A 24,641-nucleotide genomic window follows, 5' to 3' on the forward strand; every position below is an offset into this window, starting at 1 on the left:
CATCACAATATGCCCTCCCACCTATTTTTGTATCGTCAGCAAATTTGGGTACATTACACACTGCCCCCTCCTCCAAGTCATTAATATAGATAGAAAATAATTGAAGGGTCATTTTAACTTTTGGTTGATGGTGTGAAAAGAGAAATATTGGATTGGCCAGCTTCAATGGAAAGGAAAATCGGGTAGGGTTTGTAAAGAGTGACCAATCTGATAATGCCTGTTTTATAACATCACTGAAGGTTAAAGTTACCCCCAAAAATGCCAAATGTATTAAATTGAATAGCAGTGATTGTTATGTACTCAAACATTAAGGAACACATTGCCTTATGTCACGCTCAACTAATGGGAGCATAATTCCTGCAGACCTTGCCACCCTTCATAGCAGTAGGCTGTACTTTGTGTTTTTTTTCAAATTGTTGTTCAGTATTAGCTATTAATCATTAGGCACTTGAAAATAGTATAAAACCTGTGCCCAGTTAATCACTGTGGTACTAGAGAGAAACATCCCTTTTTCTTGATCTGGATGAGTACTTATTATTGGATTAACTTTTCTGGTAATATTTTAACTTTAAAAAAAAAATTCAATCACAGCATGAGGCAGAGATTTTTTGCAACCAAACCATTTGGGTATGATAAATGAATTTGGAGAAAGCCAGGCGGTGCTTCTGGTCTGATTAAATTATATTTAATCATTAGATAGAAGGCAAGAGGGAGATGTTGCATGGATTATTAATGCCAATTGAATAAATAAATACTCAGAATAGATAACAAGCACAGAAATATAACCAAGTGTGGCATTATTGTTTTTGGCTCTAACCAGAATTATAAACAAATATCCTCTGTGTTCCTTGTAATGTTCTACTGTACAGCTGGGCTTAAACACTTCCTGCTGCATTTTTTGCCTTCAAAATATACAGAGACGACACACCAGTTTCTTGGTCTGAACAGGAGTTTTATTTACAAGTGTTTATTAAAATATCTGCCCTCATGCTTACGGCTTCTTGCTTCAGTTTAGTTTCTGTTTCTCTGTAACCACACCCTAACAGCACACAGAGAACAGTTAACAGACACACATTCATACATCGAACAACTGAACAATTGAAGGCATTTGATAAAGTTCCGCATCAAAGGTTATCATGGAAAATAAAAGCTCATGGTGTAGGGGGTAACATATTGGCATGGATAGAAGATTGGCTGGCTAATAGGAAGCAGAAAGTAGGCATAAATGGGTTTTTTCTGGTTGGCATGATGTAACAAGTGGTGTGCTATAGGGATCAGTTCTGGAACCTCAACTGTTTACAATTTATATAAATTATTTAGGTGAAGGGATAGATGGGATGGTTTCCAAATTTGCTGATGACACATAGATAGGTTGGAAAATAAGTTGTGAAATGGACATAAGGAGGCTACAAAAAGATATAGATAGGTTAAGTGAGTGGGCAAAGACCTGGCAAATGGAGTATAATGTGGAAAAGTGTGAAATTGTCCACTTTGGCAGGAAGAATAAAAGAGAAGCATTTCATCTAAATGGTGAAAGACTACAGAGCTCTGAGATGCAGAGGGATCTGGATGTCTTAGTGCATGAATCACAAAAGGCTAGTATGCAGGTACAGCAAGTAATTAGGAAAGTTAATATAATGTTATCGTTTATTGCGAGGGGAATGGAATACACAAGTAGGGAGGTTATGTTTCAGTTATACAGAGCACGAGTGAGACCACATCTGGAGTACTTTGTGCAGTACTGGTCACCTTAGGAAGGATATAAATGCGTTGGATGTAGTTCAGAGAAAGTTTACCAGACTAATACCTGGAACGGGTGGGTTGTCTTATGAGGTAAAATTGGACAGGCTAGGCTTGTATCCACTGGAGTTTAGGAGATTAAGAAGTGACTTGATTGAAACATATAAGATCCTGAGGGGTCTTGACAGGGTGAATGTGGAGAGGATGTTTCCTCTTGTGGGAGAATCTAGAACTAAGGGTCACTGTTTAAAAATAAGGGATTGCCCATTTAAAATGGAGAGGCAAAACTTTTTCTCTCAGAAGGTCGTGAGTCTTTGGAATTCTCTTTCTGAAAAGGCAGTGGGAGCAGAGTCTTTGAACATCTTTAAGGCAGAGCTAGATAGATTCTTGGTAAGCAAAGGGGTGATAGGTTATCGGGGGTAGGTGGAGTGCAGATTTGAGGTTACAGTCAGATCAGCCATTATCTTATTGAATGGTGGAGTAAGCCCGAGGGGCCGAATGGCCTACTCCTGCTCCTTGTTCATATGTAATATGCCATTCCCCCTTGTAAAACTAAAGAACCTTATTTTAAATTGAACCATCATGAACAACAACATATGTACATCAAGTCATTTCTTAGAGTCCAATGTGTTAAGTACAGAAGTAGTTTTTGAGTTATAAAGATCATTGATGATGGCGGTGAGATCTATAAACTTAAGGTAGTGGTTCCGCATGATCAGTTTGATGAGGTAGATGATCAACATTGCAGTCACACATCAAAAAGGAAATGTATCCTCGTAATTGCTTTCCTCAAATTATCCTGGTCTACTCACTATCAAGCTTCTTGTGTTCCACTATGTGTTGTCACCCAACAGATAAGTGTTAGCACTAAACAACCGCTTGATCTGCTTTGGTCCTAATAGAGACAATGCAAATTTATGGTCGCAGTTTGGCTGTTTAATGCAAGCCCAAACTCCAGCTTCAAATCATGGTTCCCTTGCATGTACGTGTTCACTTGTTGAAGTATGCTTTCACTCTACCTTGTCGCTTTGCAATTTCTTCTACTTTTACTCCTGACATTCTCGTTTGATAGCGGTGACAACTTAAGAATTGTCAGTGGCATGCAAAAGTTATAACCAGTCATAAGTTCAGCTGGTTCTTTCTCATCAGAGGGTGGAGTAGATTGATATGTACGGAGTAGGAATTAAATGGACTGTTCAAATGTTTCCCCCCTCTGACATGCCAGCTCTTGACTGCCCCTTTTCGTTTGTTGCTACCATTCGCAATGTCAGATGTCGGTGAATTCTGTAGCTAGCTGGGAACTCTGTGAGCTGACTGGAAACAAACTGCGGTCCATTGTCTGTAATGATAGTCTCCGGTGAATCCGTTTTGTCAACAATTTGCCCAGAATGTCAATCACCAAAGTGGTGGTTATGGAATTTATTGTAGTGATTTCTGGCCATTTGCTATGTAGATCATGAACAACAAATAAAACTGACATTAATTACTAGGGACTGTTTGCACTTCTCCAAAAACATATACTTGGAGTTGTTGCCATATTTTTATTGGTCATTGGGTCGATTGTAGGGGTGCAGGACATGGTTTAACAGGTGTTTTGAGCGTGCAAACTGCGTGCCTTCTAATGATCATTTCTATGGGGCGATTTGTTGCAGGCCAGCAGACTGCTTCACAGGATTGTTGTAACACTCAGATGTCCATCATAGGAAAGATGTAATGCACATTGCTGTAGTGCTTTCAGGATAACCACCGTGATACAGGATCAGTTTTCCTCTATTTCCTGATGCAATTCAGTTTTTAGGTACTGGCTTACTTTCTGCAGTACGCTGCCTGTTGCTGATTCTACCTTCAACTCCTTCCATGTTACAAGGTTCGCAGTCGCTTGTGAAATCACTATGAGCATATAGTCTTCAATACTGCAAGTTGCTTTGTTATTGCTAATACTGTCTGCAATAATAATACGGCAAAACATGTCAGCTACTTGGTTGTGTAAACCCAAAAGATACTTGACTTCAAAATTATACCGATGAAGACTATCTGACCATCTGTAGATGCTTAGCAATCAATGACCATATCCTGATTTGGCTAACAATGTAGCCAGTGCTTGATGATTGGTATGGAGAGTGAATTTTCTGCCATAGAAATACATATGCCAATGTTCATAAGCATAGATGCAGGCTAATGCTTCTAATAGAGAGGATTTGCATTCGGTTTCCAACAACGAGCATGACGCCTAAGTGACTGGGCATCCATGTCTTTCAGTGTCATGTGAGAGTACAGCTTCTATCATATTTCCTGATACATATGTTGTGACATAGTTTCCACATGTGGGTTGAAATGCCAAATGACTGGTAGAGATACTACCGTTGTCATTAACATGTTGAATGCTGTTTGCTGTTCCCATTGTCCATCTTTGCACAGTAGCTTTCCAAGAGACTTAATGATACTTAGGAACAAAACCGTGATAAAAGCTGGTAGTACCAAAGAACGATGCCAACTCTTTCATGCATAATGGAAATGCATAACTGGCTTTGATGTTGTGTGTAGGCTTTATTCCCACTGATGTCACTCGCTACCCTAGAAAGTCAATCTCAGATGCTATGAATGTGCATTTGTCCTTGTTGAGCACCAGTTTTTTTTTATTCATTCACGGGATGTGGGCTTTGCTGGCTGGGCCAGCATTTATTGCCCATCCCTAGTTGCCCTTGAGAAGGTGGTGGTGAGCTGCCTTCTTGAACCGCTGTGTTGTTGAAGTCGAGAGAGGACCACTTACAACTGCTAATCTTGCTTTGCTTAGTCCTCCCCTCAACGTCTGATAAGACTGAAGGAACAATCTTCTGGAGTGATCTTGGTGCTGAAATTCGTCTATCGAGCATTCTGCAGCACTGAAACACATCTTTGTGAGTAATAAAAGCTGCATGATATTGGCTTTGCTGTGCTAGTAGTACCTGAAGACCATCGCATGGCAAGCTTCTTGAAGACTGTGGAGTCATGAAATGATGTCTGTAGTCCTTGGATCATAAGAAGTGGATATTTGTCCGGAATGATCATTTTGTTGACTACCTTAATGCCAACACATGGTTTAAGTTTGCCATTTTTACATTATGTAATGACTAGGTTCAATGTCCACAGCAATGAGTTGATTCACTCAACGATAGCATCTACTTCAAATCATTTCAGGTCCTGTGACACTTCGGAAAATGGTAACCATCTCAAAATTTGGGAAACAGGCCAAATTGACATGTCAACATGAGGAGAATGACAGTGCCACTTAATTTCTCCAAATCTAGTAAATAAGGAAGGATACCATTGTGCACAGTCAGTGTCACCAACCACATCAATGTGTGCTCTTTTGGGGTCTTAGAGTTTGAAGCCAAGCTTATCGAACAAGTTTACCCCTATATGGCTCCTGCCTTTGACTACTCAGAATGTGAACCTGTCTAGGATGATGTTTTTGTAGAGCACTGGAATTGTGATCATTCCCAAACCCAGAATAAAGCAATTGTAAGCTTGAAAATTGTCAGTCGTAGGAGTGAGGGTTGTCACTTAATATGAATACTTTCACGCCAACATCAATTAGAACCAACACTGAAACCCTGCAATTTCAACTGAGCACTCCTTTAAATGACCTGGTGCTTTACCATCCATAATGTTGTACCCCACTCTCAGGAAGAGACTCCCCCAAGTGTCAAACCCATGAAGTCCTCTTCTTCAACGACCTGCACACCTTGGTGAAGTAATTCCACTTTAAATCGTGGTTAATCTGACTGTGATGTACTCTATGACACGTCTGGTGGAATGTATATCGTTCGATCATCACACTTGTCTTTGGCCCAAAATATTTTCAAGAGCACTTACCACTGTATCCAACGTGGATGAATCTTCTGTGAGTTGCTTGAATATTCACTGGCTTTCTGCTCTGAAACAATGTACGAGTATCATGTTCTTGCGGGTTGCTGCTACGTCCAGACTGTCCATCCCCGTAGTGAGCAAGTAGGTCTTGAAGCCTGAAATCCATCAATCCCGTAGCATGGACGGATCTCCTGGCCAAGAGAGGAAAGGTGCTGGAGCTGGTAAATTTAAACTATTCCATCCCGTTGCCAATTGTTATATTTTACGTCTCAGAGATATACAGAGAAGACACATCAGTTTCTGTGTCTGAACAGAAGCTTTATTTACAAATACTTTTTAAAATGTCTGCTCTCATGCTTACATTTCTAAAATAATTATTTTAAAAAATGGTGCGAATGTGCCAACTATGTTTCAAGTGAATCACTTGGTTTTTAATACTACTTACTACACACATGCTTTCTTATAAAATCTATTTGCGTATTTCTATTATGTATATTAAACATATAAATTATGTATATATAAATAAATCTCCCCATATACTTTTGTATGCTCTTTCTATATACCTATTTATGTATTATCTACTTAATTGACTGTATAAGTATTGGTTTATATTATTTGTCTATGCATATCCTTGTCCATCTCTCTATATTTTTATATGCCAGAAGGGGTTTGATTCTAAAAAGATGAAAGAGCAAATGATTCAGCAGAAAGGACAAAAAACTGAAATATGAACTAAAGATATAAACATGGGAAGCAGATTGATAGTAACAGACTTCTCCCCGAAAATCAGAATCATAACCAAAAATGAAAAGCAGAGCAGAGTGTAGCAATCTCTGAAGTTGTTCTCAGGCATGAAGGAAATGTTAGCAGCTTGTTGTCAATAATTCATTGCACTGCTAATAATAAAATTGGAAATGAAGTCTTTCAGAAGTTTTGCTGACTGGCTGATTCTGTTTTTCTCTTTATGCAGAATGATTCATGGGGGATGCAATATTCCTATGCACTGTTCAAAGCTATGAGCCATATGCTTTGCATAGGCTACGGAGCTCGGGCGCCAGTGTCTATGTCTGATCTCTGGATAACCATGTTGAGCATGATAGTGGGAGCCACATGCTATGCAATGTTTGTTGGTCATGCGACAGCTCTCATCCAGTCTTTAGATTCATCAAGACGACAGTACCAGGAAAAGGTAGGTGTTGAAACGTAGACTGTAATATCCTAGTACATGGTTTCCTAATTAGGCAATGTTATAGTTAATCCCATAAGCACCTCCATATTTAGCAGTTGCTGTTCATTATTCAGACATCCATAGTCCAAGATACCCAAGGGTACAGGCACACAGTGTACATATTACCAGTCCACTAAAGCTGAAATTTGGATATTCAGTTCAGACTATAATTTATTGCAGAAACCAGTATAAGTTGATGAACTGCACATCACATCATATTCTGCATCACATCAACATCCATCCCACTCAGTTCAGAGGAGATATACATAGTGTTACTGGAGAGTTTTCATTGACTTTATTTTCACTTTTTAAGAAGTAAAATTACAGTAAAAGCAATATGTTTAATTTGTTATATCATTACTGTGTGCATAAATCAACCACTAGTCAATCACAATATACTTCATTTAAAAAAATAATTACCTTGACCTAACCCATATGATAAGCAATGTAATTGTGGTAAAATAGCTTTCAAATGCTTTAATTTCAGTATATCAAATAAGACAGCATCACTTTGTATTGCAGCTTATTTTTTTAAGGGAACCAGAACAAAACTGTGGAACCATTTTTTTTTTGGGGGGGAGGGTGGAGGAAGGAGCATAGCACAGAATTCCTGGATAAGCATTTGAAGGAACACCTCGAAAATGTGAGTTATGTTCGGTCATAACAACAACAATAATTATTGTAAGTTACGGTATAGATTGTCCCTTGTTTCAGGGATTGAGTTTGTGACTCCAAGCTTATTGCTGAACAATGTTCCTTTAACAGAGTGCTGTTCAACATGTTCCCCAGACCATGATTCTTACAGGATTGTAAGAATGGTGCATTCCTACATTGTGTAGTATTGCCCTGTTCAAATTGTTGTTGTTCATCACTCGGGCCCTGGAGAATTTCTATAGATCTTCCCTATGCTATGATATTGTCTTAACTGAAAGTAGCGTTGTATGCAGTCAGAAACTTTCTGAAGGATGTGCTCTGAGATGACTGTTAATCAGATTGCCAAAATGAGGACTCGAAACGTCAACTTTTTTCTTCTCCGCCGATGCTGCCAGACCTGCTGAGTTTTTCCAGGTAATTCTGTTTTTGTTTTGCCAAATTAAACCTTGAATTGACTGTTCTGGTAATAGCATGCAGTTTGTAATCCTGAATGATTCATTCAAAACAAACTGCTTGTATTTAGTGGAAAATTTTACTCTGGTATCTAAAAAGACTAATATTTAATCAGCACAAAGAGTGGAAAAATGAACAGGAGGCTATATTTTTGACCAAGGCTTATTTTCATAAACATAGACAAAAAGCCCTATGGAAATGATTTTCACCAGCATAAAGTCCACTACTAATTAATTGTACTGTAGACTATCAGCCACAAATTAAGTATGTCACCACTGGAATTTGCAGTCTAAATTGTCAATAGACAAGGAACAGATGGTCTTAAAAGCATAAATTAAAGTAAATCACAAGTCTTTGTGAAGAAATTAATCAAGCCCAGTTAAAATCAGTGGTTATTTGAAAGGGTAAAATATGACAAGAATCAGAATATTGAAGTAAATTGGTGCATCAGTAAATCAAAGAGGTTGAGGCTCAGAACACATTTTAAATAATACGTTATCAAAGAAGAGCACAAGTTATTATTAACAATATTATTTTATACAGTATTATTATAAACATGGAGTGCTTTTTCATGTCAATCTCAAAGTACTTCTTTCCTTTGGCAGTGTGTTGCCTGTTTTTTGGTATTTTGTCTTTTTAACCTGAAAAAAAAAATGAATAAGAAATACAGGCTGTACTGCAAAATGGTATTGAAGGATTACTCAAGATAATGAAGTTAGAATAGGGAGATGTGCTCGCCGTAAATGCACAGAGCCAGTAGCTATTACATTCTCTTGCATTTCCAATGTTTAAGTGAGAACAACTGCGCACAGAGGCTTCTTGAGCAACATCCTTGAAGGATTTGCGGCAATCAAGCAAATATAAGGGGATTACAAAGGTCGTATGTCAGCGTATATTGTGCCATGGCTTTGTCAGTTCAAATTACCTATTTGTCAACTAGGAAAAGTTATTAGTTTATTGATTGACATGAACTGTTGGTAAGATACTTTATTTGTAATGCCAGGGCAAAGGTTAGACAACAACAACAATAACAACAATCCCTGGAAAATCTCAACAGATCTGACAGCATCTGTGGAGAGAATGTTAAGAACATTAACAGAGTTAATGTTTCGAGTCCGTATTACTTCTTAAGAACTAAAGAGAAGTAAAAATGTGGTGAAATATATATTGTTTGAGGGGGATGGGACAGGTGAAATGGGATAGAAGGCCAGCGATAGTTGGAGGCAAAGGAGAGATTGCAAAAGATGTCATAAACAAAAGGTCGAAGGGGTGTTGATGGTGGTGATACTGACTAAAGGAGGTGCTAATGGTGACATCAAGAGGAGAAAGCAGGATGAGCAGGTGGCAGATGGCCTTAGTGGGGGTGGGGTAGGGGGAGGGGACAGTGTGGGAGAAAAGATCAAAATAGGCTAAAAGTTGGGGATAAAACAATTAATGGAAATACATTTTAAAAATAATAATAATAGAAATAGGAAAAATATATTTAAAAATTAAAAAATAAATATTTGGTAAAAGGGGATCAAAAAGGGGTGAGGATGGGGGAGAGAGTTCATGATCTGAAGTTGTTGAACTCAATGTTAAGTCCGGAAGGCTGTAATGTGCCTAATTGGAAGATAAGGTGCTGTTCCTCCAGTTTGTGTTCAGCTTCACTGGAACATTGCAGCAGGCCGAGGACGGACATGTGGGCATGAGAGCAGGGTGGTGTGTTGAAATGGTAAGTGGCAGTAAGGTCTGGATCATGCTTGCGGACAGACCGAAGGTGTTCTGCACAGCGGCCACCCAGTCAGTGTTTGGTCTCTCCAATGTAGAGGAGTCCGCATTGGGAGCAGCTAATGCAGTAGACCAAATTGAGGGAAGTGCAAGTGTAGCACTGCTTCATTTGAAAGGATTGTTTGGGGCCTTGGACGGTGAGGAGGGGGGAAGTGAAAGGGCAGATGTTGCATCTTCTGCGATTGCATGGAAAGGTGCTGTGGGAGGGGTTTGAGGTGTAGGAAGTGATGGAGAAGTGGACCAGGAGGGAACGGTCCTTATGGAATGCTGACAGGATGGGGTGAAGGGAAGATGTGTTTGGTGATGGTATCATGCTGGAGTTGGCAAAAATGGCAGAGGATGATCCTTTGAATGCGGAGGCTGGTGGGTTGAAAAGCGAGGACAAGGGGGACCCTATCATGGTTCTGGGAGGGAGAGGTGGATGTGAGGGTGGATGTGCGGGAGATGGGTCGGACACAGTTCAGGGCCCTGACACCACCAGGGGTGGAAAACCTCGGTTAAGGAAGAAGCAAGACATGGCAGAAGCGCTGTTTTGGAAAGTGGCATCATCAGAGCAGATGCGACAGAGATGAAGGAACTGAGAGAATGGGATGGAGTCCTTACAGGAAGTAAAGTATGAAGACTTGTAGTCAAGGTAGCTGTGGGAGTCGGTGGGTTTATAATGCATAATGGTGGGCAGTCTATCACCAGAAATAGAGACAGAGAGGTCAAGGAAGGGAAGGGAAGTGTCAGGGATGGACCATGTGAAAGTGATGGAGGGGTGGAAATTGGAAGCAAAATTAATAAACTTTTCCAGGCCCAGATGAGAGCATGAAGTGGCACTGAAACAGTCATCAATGTACCGGAGAAAGAGTTGTGGGAGGGGGCCTGAGTAGGATTGGAACAAGGTATGTCCCACATACCCCATAAAGAGACAGGCATAACTGGGGCCCATGCGGGTACCCATAGCCACACCTTTTATTTGGAGGAAGTGAGACGAGTTTTAGGAGAAATTGTTCAGTGAGAGAGCAAGTTCAGCCAGACGCAGCAGAGTGGCAGTTGATGGGGATTGTTCGGGCCTCTGTTCAAGGAAGAAGCGGAGAGACCCTCAGACCATCCTGGTGGGGGATGGAGGCACAGCGTAGCGGGATTGGACATCCATGGTGAAGAGGAGGCGATTGGGGCCAGGGAATTGGAAATTGTTGATATGATGTAGGGCATCAGAGGAATCGCAGATGTAGCTGGGAAGAGACTGGACAAGGAGAGAGAACGGAGTCAAGATAGGAAGAAATGAGTTCCGTGGGGTAAGGTTAGACAAGTTTAGAAGTGCAGGATTTTACTGGTTAATTGATATTTTCCACCTGGGTAACTCACAGGTTATTTAGTAATCCAATAGATTGTTTAATTTAACCAATGACATTCGTGCTGGGAGAAGAATGGAGTAGGATGGTAAGTTTAAAGTCAAGTGAATTCAACTCCAGAATTTAACGTGAGCCCTGATTTAGCTGGGTGGATATGAGGCTGAGCGCCTAGTGGGAATAGTCCCTGGAAAGTTAAGTGAAGAACGTGGAATCCGATGTAATCTCAGGAAGCCGAGGGAAATTAATGCCTAAGGATTCCTTTTGGCACTCCAGTTCCTTCATGCTCCCAGGAAACCCTTACAAAAATAAAAATACCTAATCTTTCACCCCTCCTCTGGGCCTGCTGAATCTTGGTGCCAAGCTGCTGGCAGTTAAAATGGCAGTTGGACTTCCCTCAGGATCTCTGTGTATCTTCATGCTCCTTTGCCACTTTCTCCACCAATATCCACCATGAGTTCTGACAAGCCTGCCACACCAGTGTGCTCCAGCAATAGCCCAGATGCAACAGTCTGCAGCCAAGCCCTGACTGACTCGGGCATTCAGAAGTTCCCAGCCATGGATTCCAAGAAACAGCCACCTTCTTCAGCTTTGCTGGGACCAATAGGAGAGCGCGTCATAGGAATAGCAGAGCTAGTAAATCTCCTTCAAAGAAAGCATTGTGGGTTGATCACTTGGCAAAATAATGAATGGAAAGAAGTTATTATATTTGGCATTGAATTAAAGACCTTATTTCAATTTGGCAATATGGTTTGCAGTGCAATTTAATTGCATTCTCTCCATTTGGATTGTAAGAATGTCTCTGAGTTGAAAGTTGTTTGAATTGCATGTTCTTTAACATAATGGAAGTGGTCACGAATATAAACAGAGCTTCTCTCCACACTTCTCAAGGAAGGAATGTGAACAACTCAGTGGAATCGCAGAACAATTAGTTGATCCCTCATTGGTATTCCTGCAACACTTGCAAAACAGGTGCCCTGGCTGGGAAACCTAGAATTGAGGGTAAAACAATTCTTAACTGTCTTTTTAAGTACCTTAATTACTGAAGGTCCAAAGGGATTCCACACTTGCCTTCATTACCCAGTGAAGCCTGGAAAAGGGCGGATAATGTCAGGATCACAACCCCGTGTTACATTTAGGGGATTTAACTCCCTACATGTATCCAGACCCATCTTCCCAATGCGATGGCATAATGGTATTGTCACTGGACTAGTAATCCAGAGACCCAGGGTAATGCTCTGGTGACCTGGGTTCCATTTGAACTCAATAAAAATCTGGAATTAAAAGTCTAATGATGACCATGAAACCATTCTGTGTTGTTGTAAAAACCCATTTGGTGCTCTAATGTCCTTTAGGGAAGGAAATCTGCTGTCCTCACCTGGTCTGGCCTACATGTGATTTCAGACTCACAGCAATGAGGTTGACTGTTAAGTGCCTTCTGAAATGGCCTAGCAAGCCACTCAGTTGTAATAAACTGCTACAAAGTCACAAAAAGGAATGAAACCAGACGGACCATCAGGCATCGACCTAGGCACCAGAAACAACAACGGCAATTGCAACCCTATCGACTTTGCAAAGTCCTCCTTGCTAACCTCATGGGGGCCAGTGCCAAAATTGGGAGAGCTGTCTCACAGACTAGTCAAGCAACAGCCCGACATAGTCATCCTCACGGAATCATACCTTACAGATAATGTCCCAGACTCCATCATCACCATCCCACCAGCAGGACAGGCCAATGGAGAGTATTCCATCACACTCCTCATTTGTGACTTGTAGATGGCGGACAGGCTTTGGGGAGTCAGGAGGTGAATTACTTGCCGCAGGATTCCTAGCCTCTGACCTGCTCTTGTAGCCACAGTATTTATATGGCTAGTTCTGTGTGAGGTCCATGTAAGGTTATCAGACTTCTTGAGACACTGCTAGTAGGTCCTCTGATCCAGGTGCCAGGAATCGACCTTCCTGGTCACCACTCCTTTTTCCTTCTGAGAGAAGTCCTTGAGGGCGTCTTCCACTACCTTTTTGAGGAAGAGACTCCCAAAGACTCACTACTCTCGGAGAGAAAAAGTTTCTCCTCATCTCTGTCCTAAATGAGCAACCCCTTATTTTTAAACAGTGACCACTAGTTCTAGATTCTCCCACAAGAGGAAACATCCTCTCCACATCCACCCTGTCAAGACCCCTCAGGATCTTAAAGGGAAGCAGTACCACAAGTGGCTGTTGAATGTTGATCCCAACATTTAAGAATGAATTGTATAAATACACAAAAGAAAATTAAGTGTTACAGGGAAACAGCAGAGGTGCAGGATTAGAGTAAATTGCTCTTTTCATCTAATACCAGAATAGGCATGATGAATTGAATCACCTGCTGACATTTCTGGTCCTATCATAAGAAATTGACCCAGAAACAAATGGTAGTATGACAACCATGAGATTTGCACAATATATTTTGTATTTTGGGCTCCAGAAATTGTTGCTTGTCAGATTTTCACTGCATCGAAATATTGTCCCTTGTAATGCTACTGATACAAGATCAGCTCGAAAGATGTATTTTGTTGCTTCAGCCTGGTTACATTGCTCAAGTATTCTGGATACAGAGGTCTTGTGATGCAGAAGTAGTGTCCCTACCTCAGGGCCAGAAGCTTCAGGTTCAAGTCCCACTTCAAGACTTGAAGGCCATGGAAGGTGCGTTCATAACGTGCCCAAACAGAATGAATATCGGCCTGTAAGTCTTTCCAATATTCCTGATGGAAGGTGTTAAAGAGCAAGAGAGTTTCCTGGTCAACCATACTGTGAAAGGCAATGGCAAACCATGGCAGTACTTTGCCAAATATAATCATGGACCATTCCAATGGAAGTTCATGGTCACCAGCGGCCTTTTAGGGCACAGTACCTGAAGGAGGAGGAGGATTCCAGATACACCAGTTCCATCAAAACTCAAGAGAACCACTGCCTACTGCGTCTTATGTGCTACACTTATGTAATTGTAATTGTAATTATGAAATTGTGACACCCATCATTTTCATCATTTTTTAAAAAAGGAGTATACATTTCATATTCAAAAACAGCTGTCAATCAAGGTCCCCTCTCTGGCTAGGGGCCTATTATGTCATCAGAGGTTTATTAAATTGCTATTTCCTCAGTTTTCAGTGTAAAAATAAGTTGAAGGAAGTCTAGAGTTTGTTTGTTGCCAGTGCAAGTAGTTTGACAGAGGTAAAAGCACACCACCAAAGCCATTGTAATGTCAAAGGTTAGTATTCTGAGGGCATAATAATTAATGAGAGCAGATTGTTAACCCCCCCATACCTGTTAAATTAACATTAACCAACAGCAGTACATAGCTGTTATTTCCAGTAACAATGCATAATAGACTGAGCTCCTGCTACTTGGGATTCTAGTAAACCAAGAATGTCTTGCATGCTTGTCTGCATCAGCCTTTTGCTGATTATGTAAGGTAGAGTGTAGTTTGCTGTATCAAAGCTTTTGAATCTCTAATGCTTCCTCCCACATCCTATTGATGCAATGGAGATAAGGGTGAGAGGATTTTTCTCACTGCAGATGGGGCTCTTCAAATTCCCGATAGTCTGCCTGATCTGTATAGACAAGAAACACGAAAATGCCCTAAGAATATCTAAGAATAAAGAATGAGATATTTGTGCTGCTTTATCCTCTGTGTGTCAGATTAAGGCATTGGGAATAATGCAACATGTTTACGTTTTCAAAAATATTTTAATATATTTATGAGTGGCTATTCTCATATGGGAAATTGTATGTTATATTCTGTGTGTTACTTGTACTGGTGATGTTGACTTGGTGTTGATGAATCGTGTATCTGTTGTTTTCTAATTCTGCCTTATTATGCTGATTTTTGCAATTATTTCTCTGACTCATTTTGCTGCTTGTCCTTAGAATCTGCAGCTACAGTGCAGATTACTGCTCTTACTGTTGTCTCATCACTAATCTTTTGAGATGGCATCCATCAACTAAACTGATTTTTTTTTTGTGAAATATACTGAGCAATAATATGGGATATAATATGGGAACAATCAAGGAGAATTTTGGACAAAATGACAGTGGCTTTAGGACCCAAGATGCAATGGATGTGCTCAGTCCGTACTGGATTGTGCCATACAACGTTGGGAATATTGGGTGGAACCTTATTGCCTTAATCTCTGAAGCAATGGTGGATCCGTTTCCAGTTTGCGAACCCAATTCCCTGATTAGCAGGACTTTCAATTGCTCTTTTCCAGAGCCCACCTCTACATTCACTGACCAATTAGGGAGAGCAGGTGTGATAAAGCACTCACAAGGTCATCATTGTATGGTGTGATACATTCAGTGCAAGGCAGAAAAGAGGAAGACAATGGATAAAAGATGTGGAAAGGCTGGTCTTCGGCTCACAGGTACACCCCTGGAGGTAAGGCTGGAAGCAAGCAAGGACTGCAGAGAAGTCTTCTTTCCAGAGGGTGGCAGGAGACTAGCCAACTTGATCAAACAGACTTGGCTTGAGGTTGCAGAGGAGATGAGCAGCTGGAATGTAGAGCAGAGGACATGGATCCAGTGATCCAAATATTTCAATACCCTCCTGATGCCTGACAACGTGAGCGCCCTGCAGCTCTCAGATGGCAACCATCACCCTCTTATCTCCTTAGCAGTCTTCTGAGCTCCAAAGTTCTTAGCAAATCTCTGAGCCTTACAATTTGCCATATACATTCCTTTCTCGTCTGGATCCTCCTCAATACTCCATCTCAAAAGATAGCACCAACACTCTCTGACACTGTCTCCCCATCAAATTACTCACTTCCATCCTCAACAATCATTTATCTCCTCACACTTCTAACTCTCTCTCTTTTCTCATTGCATGAGAAGAGAGCCTGGCAAGTTGGAGAAGTTGGGGTGAATTTGCAGCCATGGATATTCTGAACATGATGGGGCGCCCTAGAGATTGACAGAGTGGCAGCAGTGCAGGCTATTGCCAGTGGAGAGATGGCACAGAGACCTGGTGAAAAGCGTTAGGTATCACACTGACACATGGTACTTAAGTGTCACTAATGTTGACAGGATGTAACCAGTACATTACCTGTCATGATCTGTGCGATGCCAAACTGGAATCCAATTTCACCTACGTGTAGCACTAATGTTTGACTTTCATCTCCTGCAGCTGTATTACAGGTGCCTTTGTAAGAGATGGGGGATGAAGTAGTGCAGGACGCAGAAGAAAAGCATCACTCTGAGGAGAGACAGACCATGACTCCTTTGCAGCCTCCACCAGTGCAGATACACAAACCTCACTGGGTTCAGCATTACAGATATGTAGGCACATGGTGAGGAGCATATTACATGCAAGCAGGAGCAGCTGCTGAAGACAGAGACAGCTGTAGAGAGTCGCTGTTAGAGGGCTGAGAACACCCCCAGCTTTGCTTAGCTGTTCACAGATGCAAAGCTTTAGGGATTGAATGCTAAATGTCTACTTGTGGAACATCAACAGAAAACATGTAGGCATCTGTCAGAACTTCCAGAGGCAGTGTGCACTGTTGCACAGAAGATGGAGAAGTTCATCTCTAGCATGAGTGCCATGATGATTCAGGTATTTGCGCACGTGATCACCTCCATTAAAAGAATGGCCAAAGTCATGGAGACATATACACAGCAGGCCAAAGACTAGATGCTGGCCCACAACAATGGTTTGCAACCTATGGCTGTCACTTTGGAAAGGATTGATTAAATAATCAACTTGGTGTCTGAATACCACAAGTAACTGCAGTCAAGTGCTCTCCTGGTCCTAGTTAGGGAAGTACTGGGAAGAGGAAGACAAGGATGATGACAGTGAGGGTTCTTCTCAAGGTATCCCAAGATCACAGCCCTTGCCCTCAGCCCCTCTGCTAGAACCAGATATGCTGTGTCCTGCCCCTGTGACCAAGCCTGTTCTGCACAAGTGCAGGTGAAGCAGTATTTGGCAGGGCCCTCATTGGTTCAAAAATCCAGAGGACATCCACCACTTTGCAGCCATAACGCACTGCGGGTGGGCTAAATAGGTTGCCAGTGGGATTGCAGCACCTCACTGGGGAGGAAGTCCTGCGTTCAGGTGCTGCCAGCAAATCGGATTGGCCAGGACTTCCAACAGTCCCGGCAGCACCAGGAGCGCATGAGTGAGATTGCAAGCAGGCCTAAGAAGAAGGCCCATGGATTGGGCAGGGATGGTCTGGGAAGATTAGAGAGGGGGGTGGGCGGTGGTGTGTTGTACAGAGCAAGTGGGTAGGATGAAAAGAGATGGTGGACTGTTTTAGGGGGACTGCCCCCTCAATGCGAAAAGCATCCCCTCCCCAAAGATAGTACACCCCCTTCCTTCCCTTGCTTTTAAAAAGGTTTTTCATAAAATAGCCTGCCCGCTCCCACCCAACTGCCCATGCCAACCGTATTATGGCATGGGTAATGTATTAATGGGGTCAGTTGGCTTATTAACAAGCTCAATTAACCCTTCATAATTTATTAAGTATGGCAGATGGGCTGCTGATTCCATTGCCAATGCACCGCACCCCCCTCACCCCGCCTGTGTTATGGGGGTGAGCTTGGGGTGAGTGGGAAGGTGGTGAGGTTGGTACGCACAGTATTTTACATGCCCCCCTCTGTTTGCATGCCTGGTGGAGGCATGTTAAATCCAGCCTCACACCTGGAGTACTGCGCACAGATTTTGTTTTTCATTTATGGGATGTGGGCTTTGCTAGCTGGGCAAGCATTTATTGTCGATCACTAGTTGCCCTTGAGAAGGTGGTGGTGAGCTGCCTTCTTGAACTGCTGCAGTCCATGTGGTGTAGGTACACCCATAGAGCTGTTAGCAAGGGAGTTCCAGGATTTTGACCCAGTGACAGTGAAGGAACAACGATATATTTCCAAGTCAGGATGGTGAGTGACTTGGAGGTGAACTTCTAGGTGGTGGTGTTCCCATCTGTCTGCTGCCATTGTCCTTCTAGATGGTAGTGGTTGTGGGTTTGGAAGATGCTGTCTAAGGAGCCTTGGTAAATTCCTGCAGTGCATCTTGTAGATGGTGCACACTGCTGCAACTGTGCGTCGGTGGGGGAGGGAGTGAATGTTTATGGATGTGGTGCCAATCAAGTGGACTGCTTTACCCTGGACGGTGTTCAGCTTCTTGAGTGTTGTGGGTGCTGCACTCATCCAGACAAGTAGGGAGTATTCCATCACATTCCTGACTTGTGCCTTATAGATGGTGGACAGGCTATGGGGAGTCAGGAGGTGAGTTACTCATCGTAGGATTCCTAGCCTCTGACCTGCTCTAGTGGCCACAATATTTATATGTCTAGTCCAGTAACCCCCAGGATGTTGATAGTGGGGGATGCAGTGATGGTCATGCCTTTGAACATCAAGGGGCGAGGGTTAGATTTTCTCTTGTTGGAGATGGTCATTGCCTGGCACTTGTTTGGCATGAATGTTACCTGCCACTTGTCAGTCCAAGCCTGGATATTGTCCAGGTCTTGCTGCATTTGGACATGGACTGCTTCAGTATCTGAGGAGTCGCGAATGGTGCTGAACATTGTGCAATCATTAGCGAACATCCCCATTTCTGACCTTATGATGGAAGGAAGGTCATTAATGAAACAGCTGTAGATGTTAGACTGAGAACACTACCCTGAGGAACTCCTGCAGTGATGTCCTGGAGCTGAGATGACTGAGCTTCAGCAACCACAATCATCTTCCTTTTTGCTAGGTATGACTCCAACCAGAGGAGAGTTTTACCCTTGGTTCCCATTGACTGCAGTATTGTTATGGCTCCTTGATGCAACACTCAGTTAAATGTGGCCTTCATGTCAAGGGCACTCACTCGCAGTTCACCTCAGGAGTTCAGCACTTTTGTCCATGTTTGAATGAAGGCAGTAATGAGGTCAGTAGCTGAGTGGCCCTGTAGGAACCCAAACTGGGTGTCAGTGAGCAGGTTATTGCCAAGCAAGTTCCGCTGGACAGCAATGTTGATGACCCCTTCTATTACTTTACTGATGATGGAGAGTAGACTGGATAGGGCGGTAATTGGCCAGGTTGGATTTGTCCTGCTTTTTGTGTAGAGGACATACATGTGCAATTTTCTACATAATTGGGTAGATGCCAGCATTGTAGCTGTACTGGAACAGCTTGGTTAGAGGTGAAGCAAGTTCTGGAGCACAAGTCTTTAGTACTCTTGCCGGAATATTGTCAGGGCCCACAGCCTTTGCACTATCCACTGCCTTCAGCCATTGCTTGATGTCATATGAAGTGAATTTAATTGGCTGAAGACTGGCATCTGTGATGCTGGAGACCTCTGGAGGAGGCTGACTTGGATCATCCACTCAGTGCTTCTGGCTGAAAAATGTAGCAAATTTATCAGCTTTATCTTTTGTACTGATGTGCTGGGCTCCCCCATCATTGAGGATGTGGATATTTGTGGAGCCTCCTCCTCCAGTGAGTTGTTTAATTGTCCACCACCATTTACGACTGGATATGGCAGGACTGCAGAGCTTAGATCTGATCCGTTGGTTGTGGGATCGCTCAGCTGTGTCTATCACTTGCTGCTTATGCTGTTTGGCACACAAGTCGTCCTGTGTTGTAACTTCACCAGGTTGACACCTCATTTTTAGGTATGCCTGGTGCTGCTCGTGGCATGCCCTCCTGCACACTTCATTGAACCAGGGTTGATCCCTTGGCTTGATGGTAATGGTAGAGTGGGGGATATGCCTGGCCATGAGGTTACAGATTGTGTTTGAATACAATTCTGCTGCTGCTGATGGCCTTACAGCGTCTCATGGGTGCCCAGTCCTGAGTTGCTAGATCTGTTTGAAATCTATCCCATTTAGCACGGTTGTGGTGCCAGACAATATGAAGGACAGTAACCCCAATGTGAAAGCAGGACGTCGTTTCCACAATGACTGTGCGGTGGTCACTCCTACTGATACTGTCATGGACAGATGCCTTTGCAGCAGGCAGGTTGGTGAGGATGAGGTCAAGTATATTTTTCTCTTTTGTTGGTTCCCTCACCACCTGCCGCAGACCCAGTCTAGCAGTTATGTCATTTAGTACTCGGCCAGCTCAGTCAGTAGTGGTGCTACTGAGCCACTCTTGGTTATGGACATTGAAGTCACCCACCCAGAGTACATTCTGCTCCCTTGCCACCTTCAATGCTTCCTTGAAGTGAAGTTCAACATGGAGGAGCACTGATTAATCACCTGAGGGAGGGCAGTACGTGATAATCAGCAGGAGTTTTCCTTAATATGACCTGATGCCATGAGACTTCATGGGGCCTGGATTCGATGAGGTTGACCTCAGCTGGTACAGGAATTGAACCCGTGCTGCTGGCTTCACTCTGCATCATAAACCAGTCGTCCAGCCAATTAAGCTAATCGGTCGCCATAATCAGTTACAATATCCCTCAAGGGGTGGGGAGATGGTATGACTATCAGAATAGCTCGACATTTATAAAGCAATAGGGCTGGCAGGATGGTGTCACCTGCTGGTTTCCTCTGGCTCCTAAGCACCCAGCTCCATGGATCATTGGAATTGGGGCCTCCAGGAGTCTCCACACTACAGTCATGCACTGAAAAGATTCCAAATTGCAATGATTACATGGTTTCAATTTGTCCCTTTTATGAAGGGTGCCATTTAGCTTTAGCTTTTTAAAGAGGCAATGCCAGCTTTTCTAACCCCCATTTCTTAAACCCCCTCCCTGCCCGCCCAACACCCATTCCACCCCAGGTTGGGACCTGAATATTGAAGGGTACCTGATACATAGGAAGGACAGGAAGCTAAGAAACTGTGGAAGGGTGGCTCTGTTAATTAATAATGGTATGAGCACATCGGAGAGGGATGACTTAAGTCCAGGAAACCAGAATGTAGAAGCAGTTTGGGTTGAGATGAACAATGATAAAGGCAAGGAGTCACTTGTTGGAGTGGTGTACAGGCCCCATAATTGTAACCACTCAGTAGGATAGAGTATAAAGAAGGGGATAATGGGAGCTTGTCAGAAAGGTACAGCGATAATTGGATTTTTATTTTACATTTGGACTGGAAAAATCAGATGGGCAAAGGTAGCGTAGATGAGAAGTTCTTAGAATGTCTTAGGATAGTTTCTTAGAACAGCATGCTCTGGAGCCAACCAGAGTGTTGGCTATACTAGACCTAGTATTGTGCAACGAGCTAGGATTAATTGATAACCTCATAGTGAAGGCATCCCTAGATAGCAGTGATCATAATGGGCAGGATCTTCCGGGCAGCAAGTGGGGATGGGGCCCACTCACTGACACGTAAAATGATGCGGGATGATGTTGGGTGGAACTCCTTTCCATTTCCATTTTCAGGTTGGTGGGGGTGCAGCCGAGTCAGCTGCGCGTCTGCCAACCTGTCAACGGCCTATTGAGGCCATTGAAAAACGAATTAAAGTCATTAATGGACCTGCCAGTCCAGGCTTAAGGTTGGCGGGCAGGCTGGGAGCCTGGCGGGCTTTGGAAAGAGCACAAAACCTCATCCTCGGGCGGGATGAGGTTTCATGAGGGTATTTAAATTTTTATCAAAGGCTTCAATAAATGTTATGGACCTGTCCCGACTCATGTGACAGTGTCACATGAAGGGACATGTCAGGGAAATTTTTTTATCATATGTATTACAAATTTTAATTCCAAGCCTATGTCCTTGAGGCAGCACTTAGCCTCAGATAGCCTCAGGGAATCTGTGCGCTCTTTCGCGCACATGCACATAGCGCTTCTGAGCGAACGTCACGCTGGGCGGGCCTTAATTGGCTCGCCCATGTAAAATGGTGGTGTGCGCCCTATCCAGGGTGCCGATCGGAGGTGTGCCTGCCTGCGCCCACTCCTGCACATCCCCCCCCAACGGGGGGAGAATATTTCCCAATATGATTGAATTTTACATTCAGTTTGAGAGAAAGGAAATTGGGTCCAAGACTAGTATGTTAAACTTGAAAAGGGCAATTATGAGGGAATGAAAGCAGAGCAAGCTAAGGTGAACAGCAAATGAGTTTAAGGGGTAGGTCAATAGAGATGCAGTGGCAGATATTTAAGGGGATATTTCAGAATGCAGAGAATAGATACATTCCAATGAGAAAAAAAATGTCCAAGGGGTGGACCCACCATCTGTGGTTTACTAAAAAAGATAAAGACATTATTAAACTTAAAGAAAAGCTTGTAATTATGAAGATAGCAGATCAGAAGATTAGACAGAATACAAGAACAGCAAAGAATAGCAAAAGAATTACTTCAGAGGTAAAAATTAGAGTATGAGAGAAAGCTAGCTAAAAATATAAAGACAGATAGTAAGAGGTTCTATAGGTATCTAAATGAGAAAAGAGTTAACAAAGTTAACAAAATTGGCGCTGGAGAAAGTGAGTCTGGGGAATCTATAAAGGAAAATATGGAGACAGCGAATTAATTGAACAGGTACTTTGCATCAGTTTTCACCATAGATGATACGAGTAACATCCCAGAAATAGCTGTAAATCAAATATTGAAAGGGAGGGAGGAACTCAGGAAAATTACAATCACCAGGGTATTGGTACTGAGTTAATTGTTGGAGCTGGGCCTGAAAAATCCCAGGGTCTTGATGGACTTCATCCTAGGGTCTTAAAAGAAGTGTCTTGTGAGATAGCTGATGCAATAGCTTAATTTTCCAAAATTCCCTAGATTTGGGGAAGGTTTCATTAGAATGGAAAATAGCAAATGTAATTCCTTTATTCAAAAAAGGAGGGAGACAGGAACATGAAACTACAGGCCAGTTAGCTCAACATCTGTCATAGGGGAAATGTTAGAAGCGATTATTAAAGATATAATGACAGGGCATTTAAAAAAATTCAAGATAATCAGACAGACTCAACATGGTTTTGTGAAAGGGAAATCATGTTTAACCAATTTATTGGAGTTCTTTGAAGAAGTAACATATGCTGTGGATAAAGGGGAACCGGTGGCATGGATAGAAGATTGACTAGTTAACAGAAAGCAGAGGACAGGCATGAATGGGTCTTTTTCTGGTTGGCAAGATGTATACCAAAGGGATCGGTGCTGGGGCTTCAACATTTTACAGTTTGTATTAATTACTTGGATGAAGGGGCCGCAGGTATGGTTGCTAAATTTTCTGATGACACAAAGATAGGTAAAATAGTAAGATGTGAAGGAGGCTACAAAGGGACATAGATAGGTTAAGTGAGTGGGCAAAGATCTGGCAAATGGAGTATAATGTGGGCAAATGTGAAATTGTCCATTTTGACATGAAAATTAAAAAAGAAGCATATTATCTAAATGGTGAGAGATTGCAGAACTCTGAGATTCAGAGGGAATTGGGTGTCCTAATGCATGAATCGCAAAAGTCTCATATGCAGATACAAGTATTTTGGAAAGCTAATAGAATATTATTGTTTATTGTGAGGGAAATTGAATACAAAAGTAGAGAGGTTATGCTTGCTTAAGAAAAGATGTAAATGCCTTTTTTAGAAGCAGATCAGAGAAGGTTTACTAGACTAAAACCAAGAATGGGTGGGTTGGCTTATGAGGAAAGTTGGACAGGCTAGGCTTGTATTCACTGGGGTTTAGAAGTGTAAGAGGTGACTTGATTGAACCTTTAAGATCCTGAGGGGTTCTGACAGGGTGGTCTTGATAGGATGTTTCCTCTTGTGGGAGAATCTAGAACTAGGGGCCTCTGTTTAAAAATAAGGGGCCTCCCTTTTAGGACAGAGATGGGGAGAAATATTTTTCTCTCATAAGGTTGTGAGTCTTTGGAACTCCTTTCTTCAAAAGACAGTAGAAGCAGAGTCTTTGAATATTTTTACGGCAGAGATAAATAGATTATTGATAAACAAGGGGGTGAAAGGTTATCAGGGGTCGGTGGGAATGTGGAGTTGGGTTACAATCAGTGTTCAATGCTTCCTGGTCTATTCAAATAAAAATTGCTGGGTGCCAGAGAGGTTGGTAGTCTGATGTTCTGTAATTTACATTCTTAACCTTCAAGAATTTATGAAATATCTATGGCTATCCAAAGTTGATTAGGTTCCTTAAGACCTGAAATCTGCATGACCAAGTGCCATGTAGTCAAATCTTAAGGAATACCTACAACCAGAGTTGGCAACCTCTCTCCTTAGAGAATAGGATTACTCGATTTATCCTACAATCAATAGTTTGGTTTCTGTCTAAACAAGTAGGCAGTGTAAAGCACACACAAGGATCAGAGAAATGGCTTATATGTTCTTTAGAATTGTAGAAGTATCTTACAGGTGTAACATGGAGGCTGCATTTTCATTCTAACACCTGCATGGTGAACAACCACCTTCCCATTATAGGATCCATATGAAACCAATGGAATAAAAATTGGATGTGAAGTTTCTATGAAGAGAGGCCTGCCAGTTACTGCCCACACAGTGAATCTCTTTAATCTATACAGGCTCAATCCTACTCCATTTATGAAACAAACATATGGATTACTTCACAATGCAGAATAAGTGACCAATTATCTTCTTGTTAACAAGTGGGAATCCACATTAATTGGGTGAATTCTATATATTCTGTAATGGAAATCAATATTTTTGATTATTCTAGTTATTCTGGGAAATGAAGTTATTTTGCACAACTGGAATC

The 24,641-nt window shown here is 42.3% G+C and overlaps 1 protein-coding gene across 1 annotated transcript in view; it reads left to right on the forward strand.

The window, feature by feature from the left end:
• LOC121279876 (potassium/sodium hyperpolarization-activated cyclic nucleotide-gated channel 1-like) overlaps window positions 1-24,641 on the forward strand; it is a 315,234-nt gene that overhangs the window by 125,800 nt on the left and 164,793 nt on the right. Inside the window, exon 4 of the mRNA XM_041191391.1 lies at window positions 6,560-6,778. Coding sequence (XP_041047325.1) covers window positions 6,560-6,778 — 219 coding nt within the window. The remainder of the gene's footprint in view (window positions 1-6,559; window positions 6,779-24,641) is intronic.

Source organism: Carcharodon carcharias, chromosome 1 (genome assembly GCF_017639515.1).
Source record: "Carcharodon carcharias isolate sCarCar2 chromosome 1, sCarCar2.pri, whole genome shotgun sequence".
NCBI lineage: Eukaryota > Metazoa > Chordata > Chondrichthyes > Lamniformes > Lamnidae > Carcharodon > Carcharodon carcharias.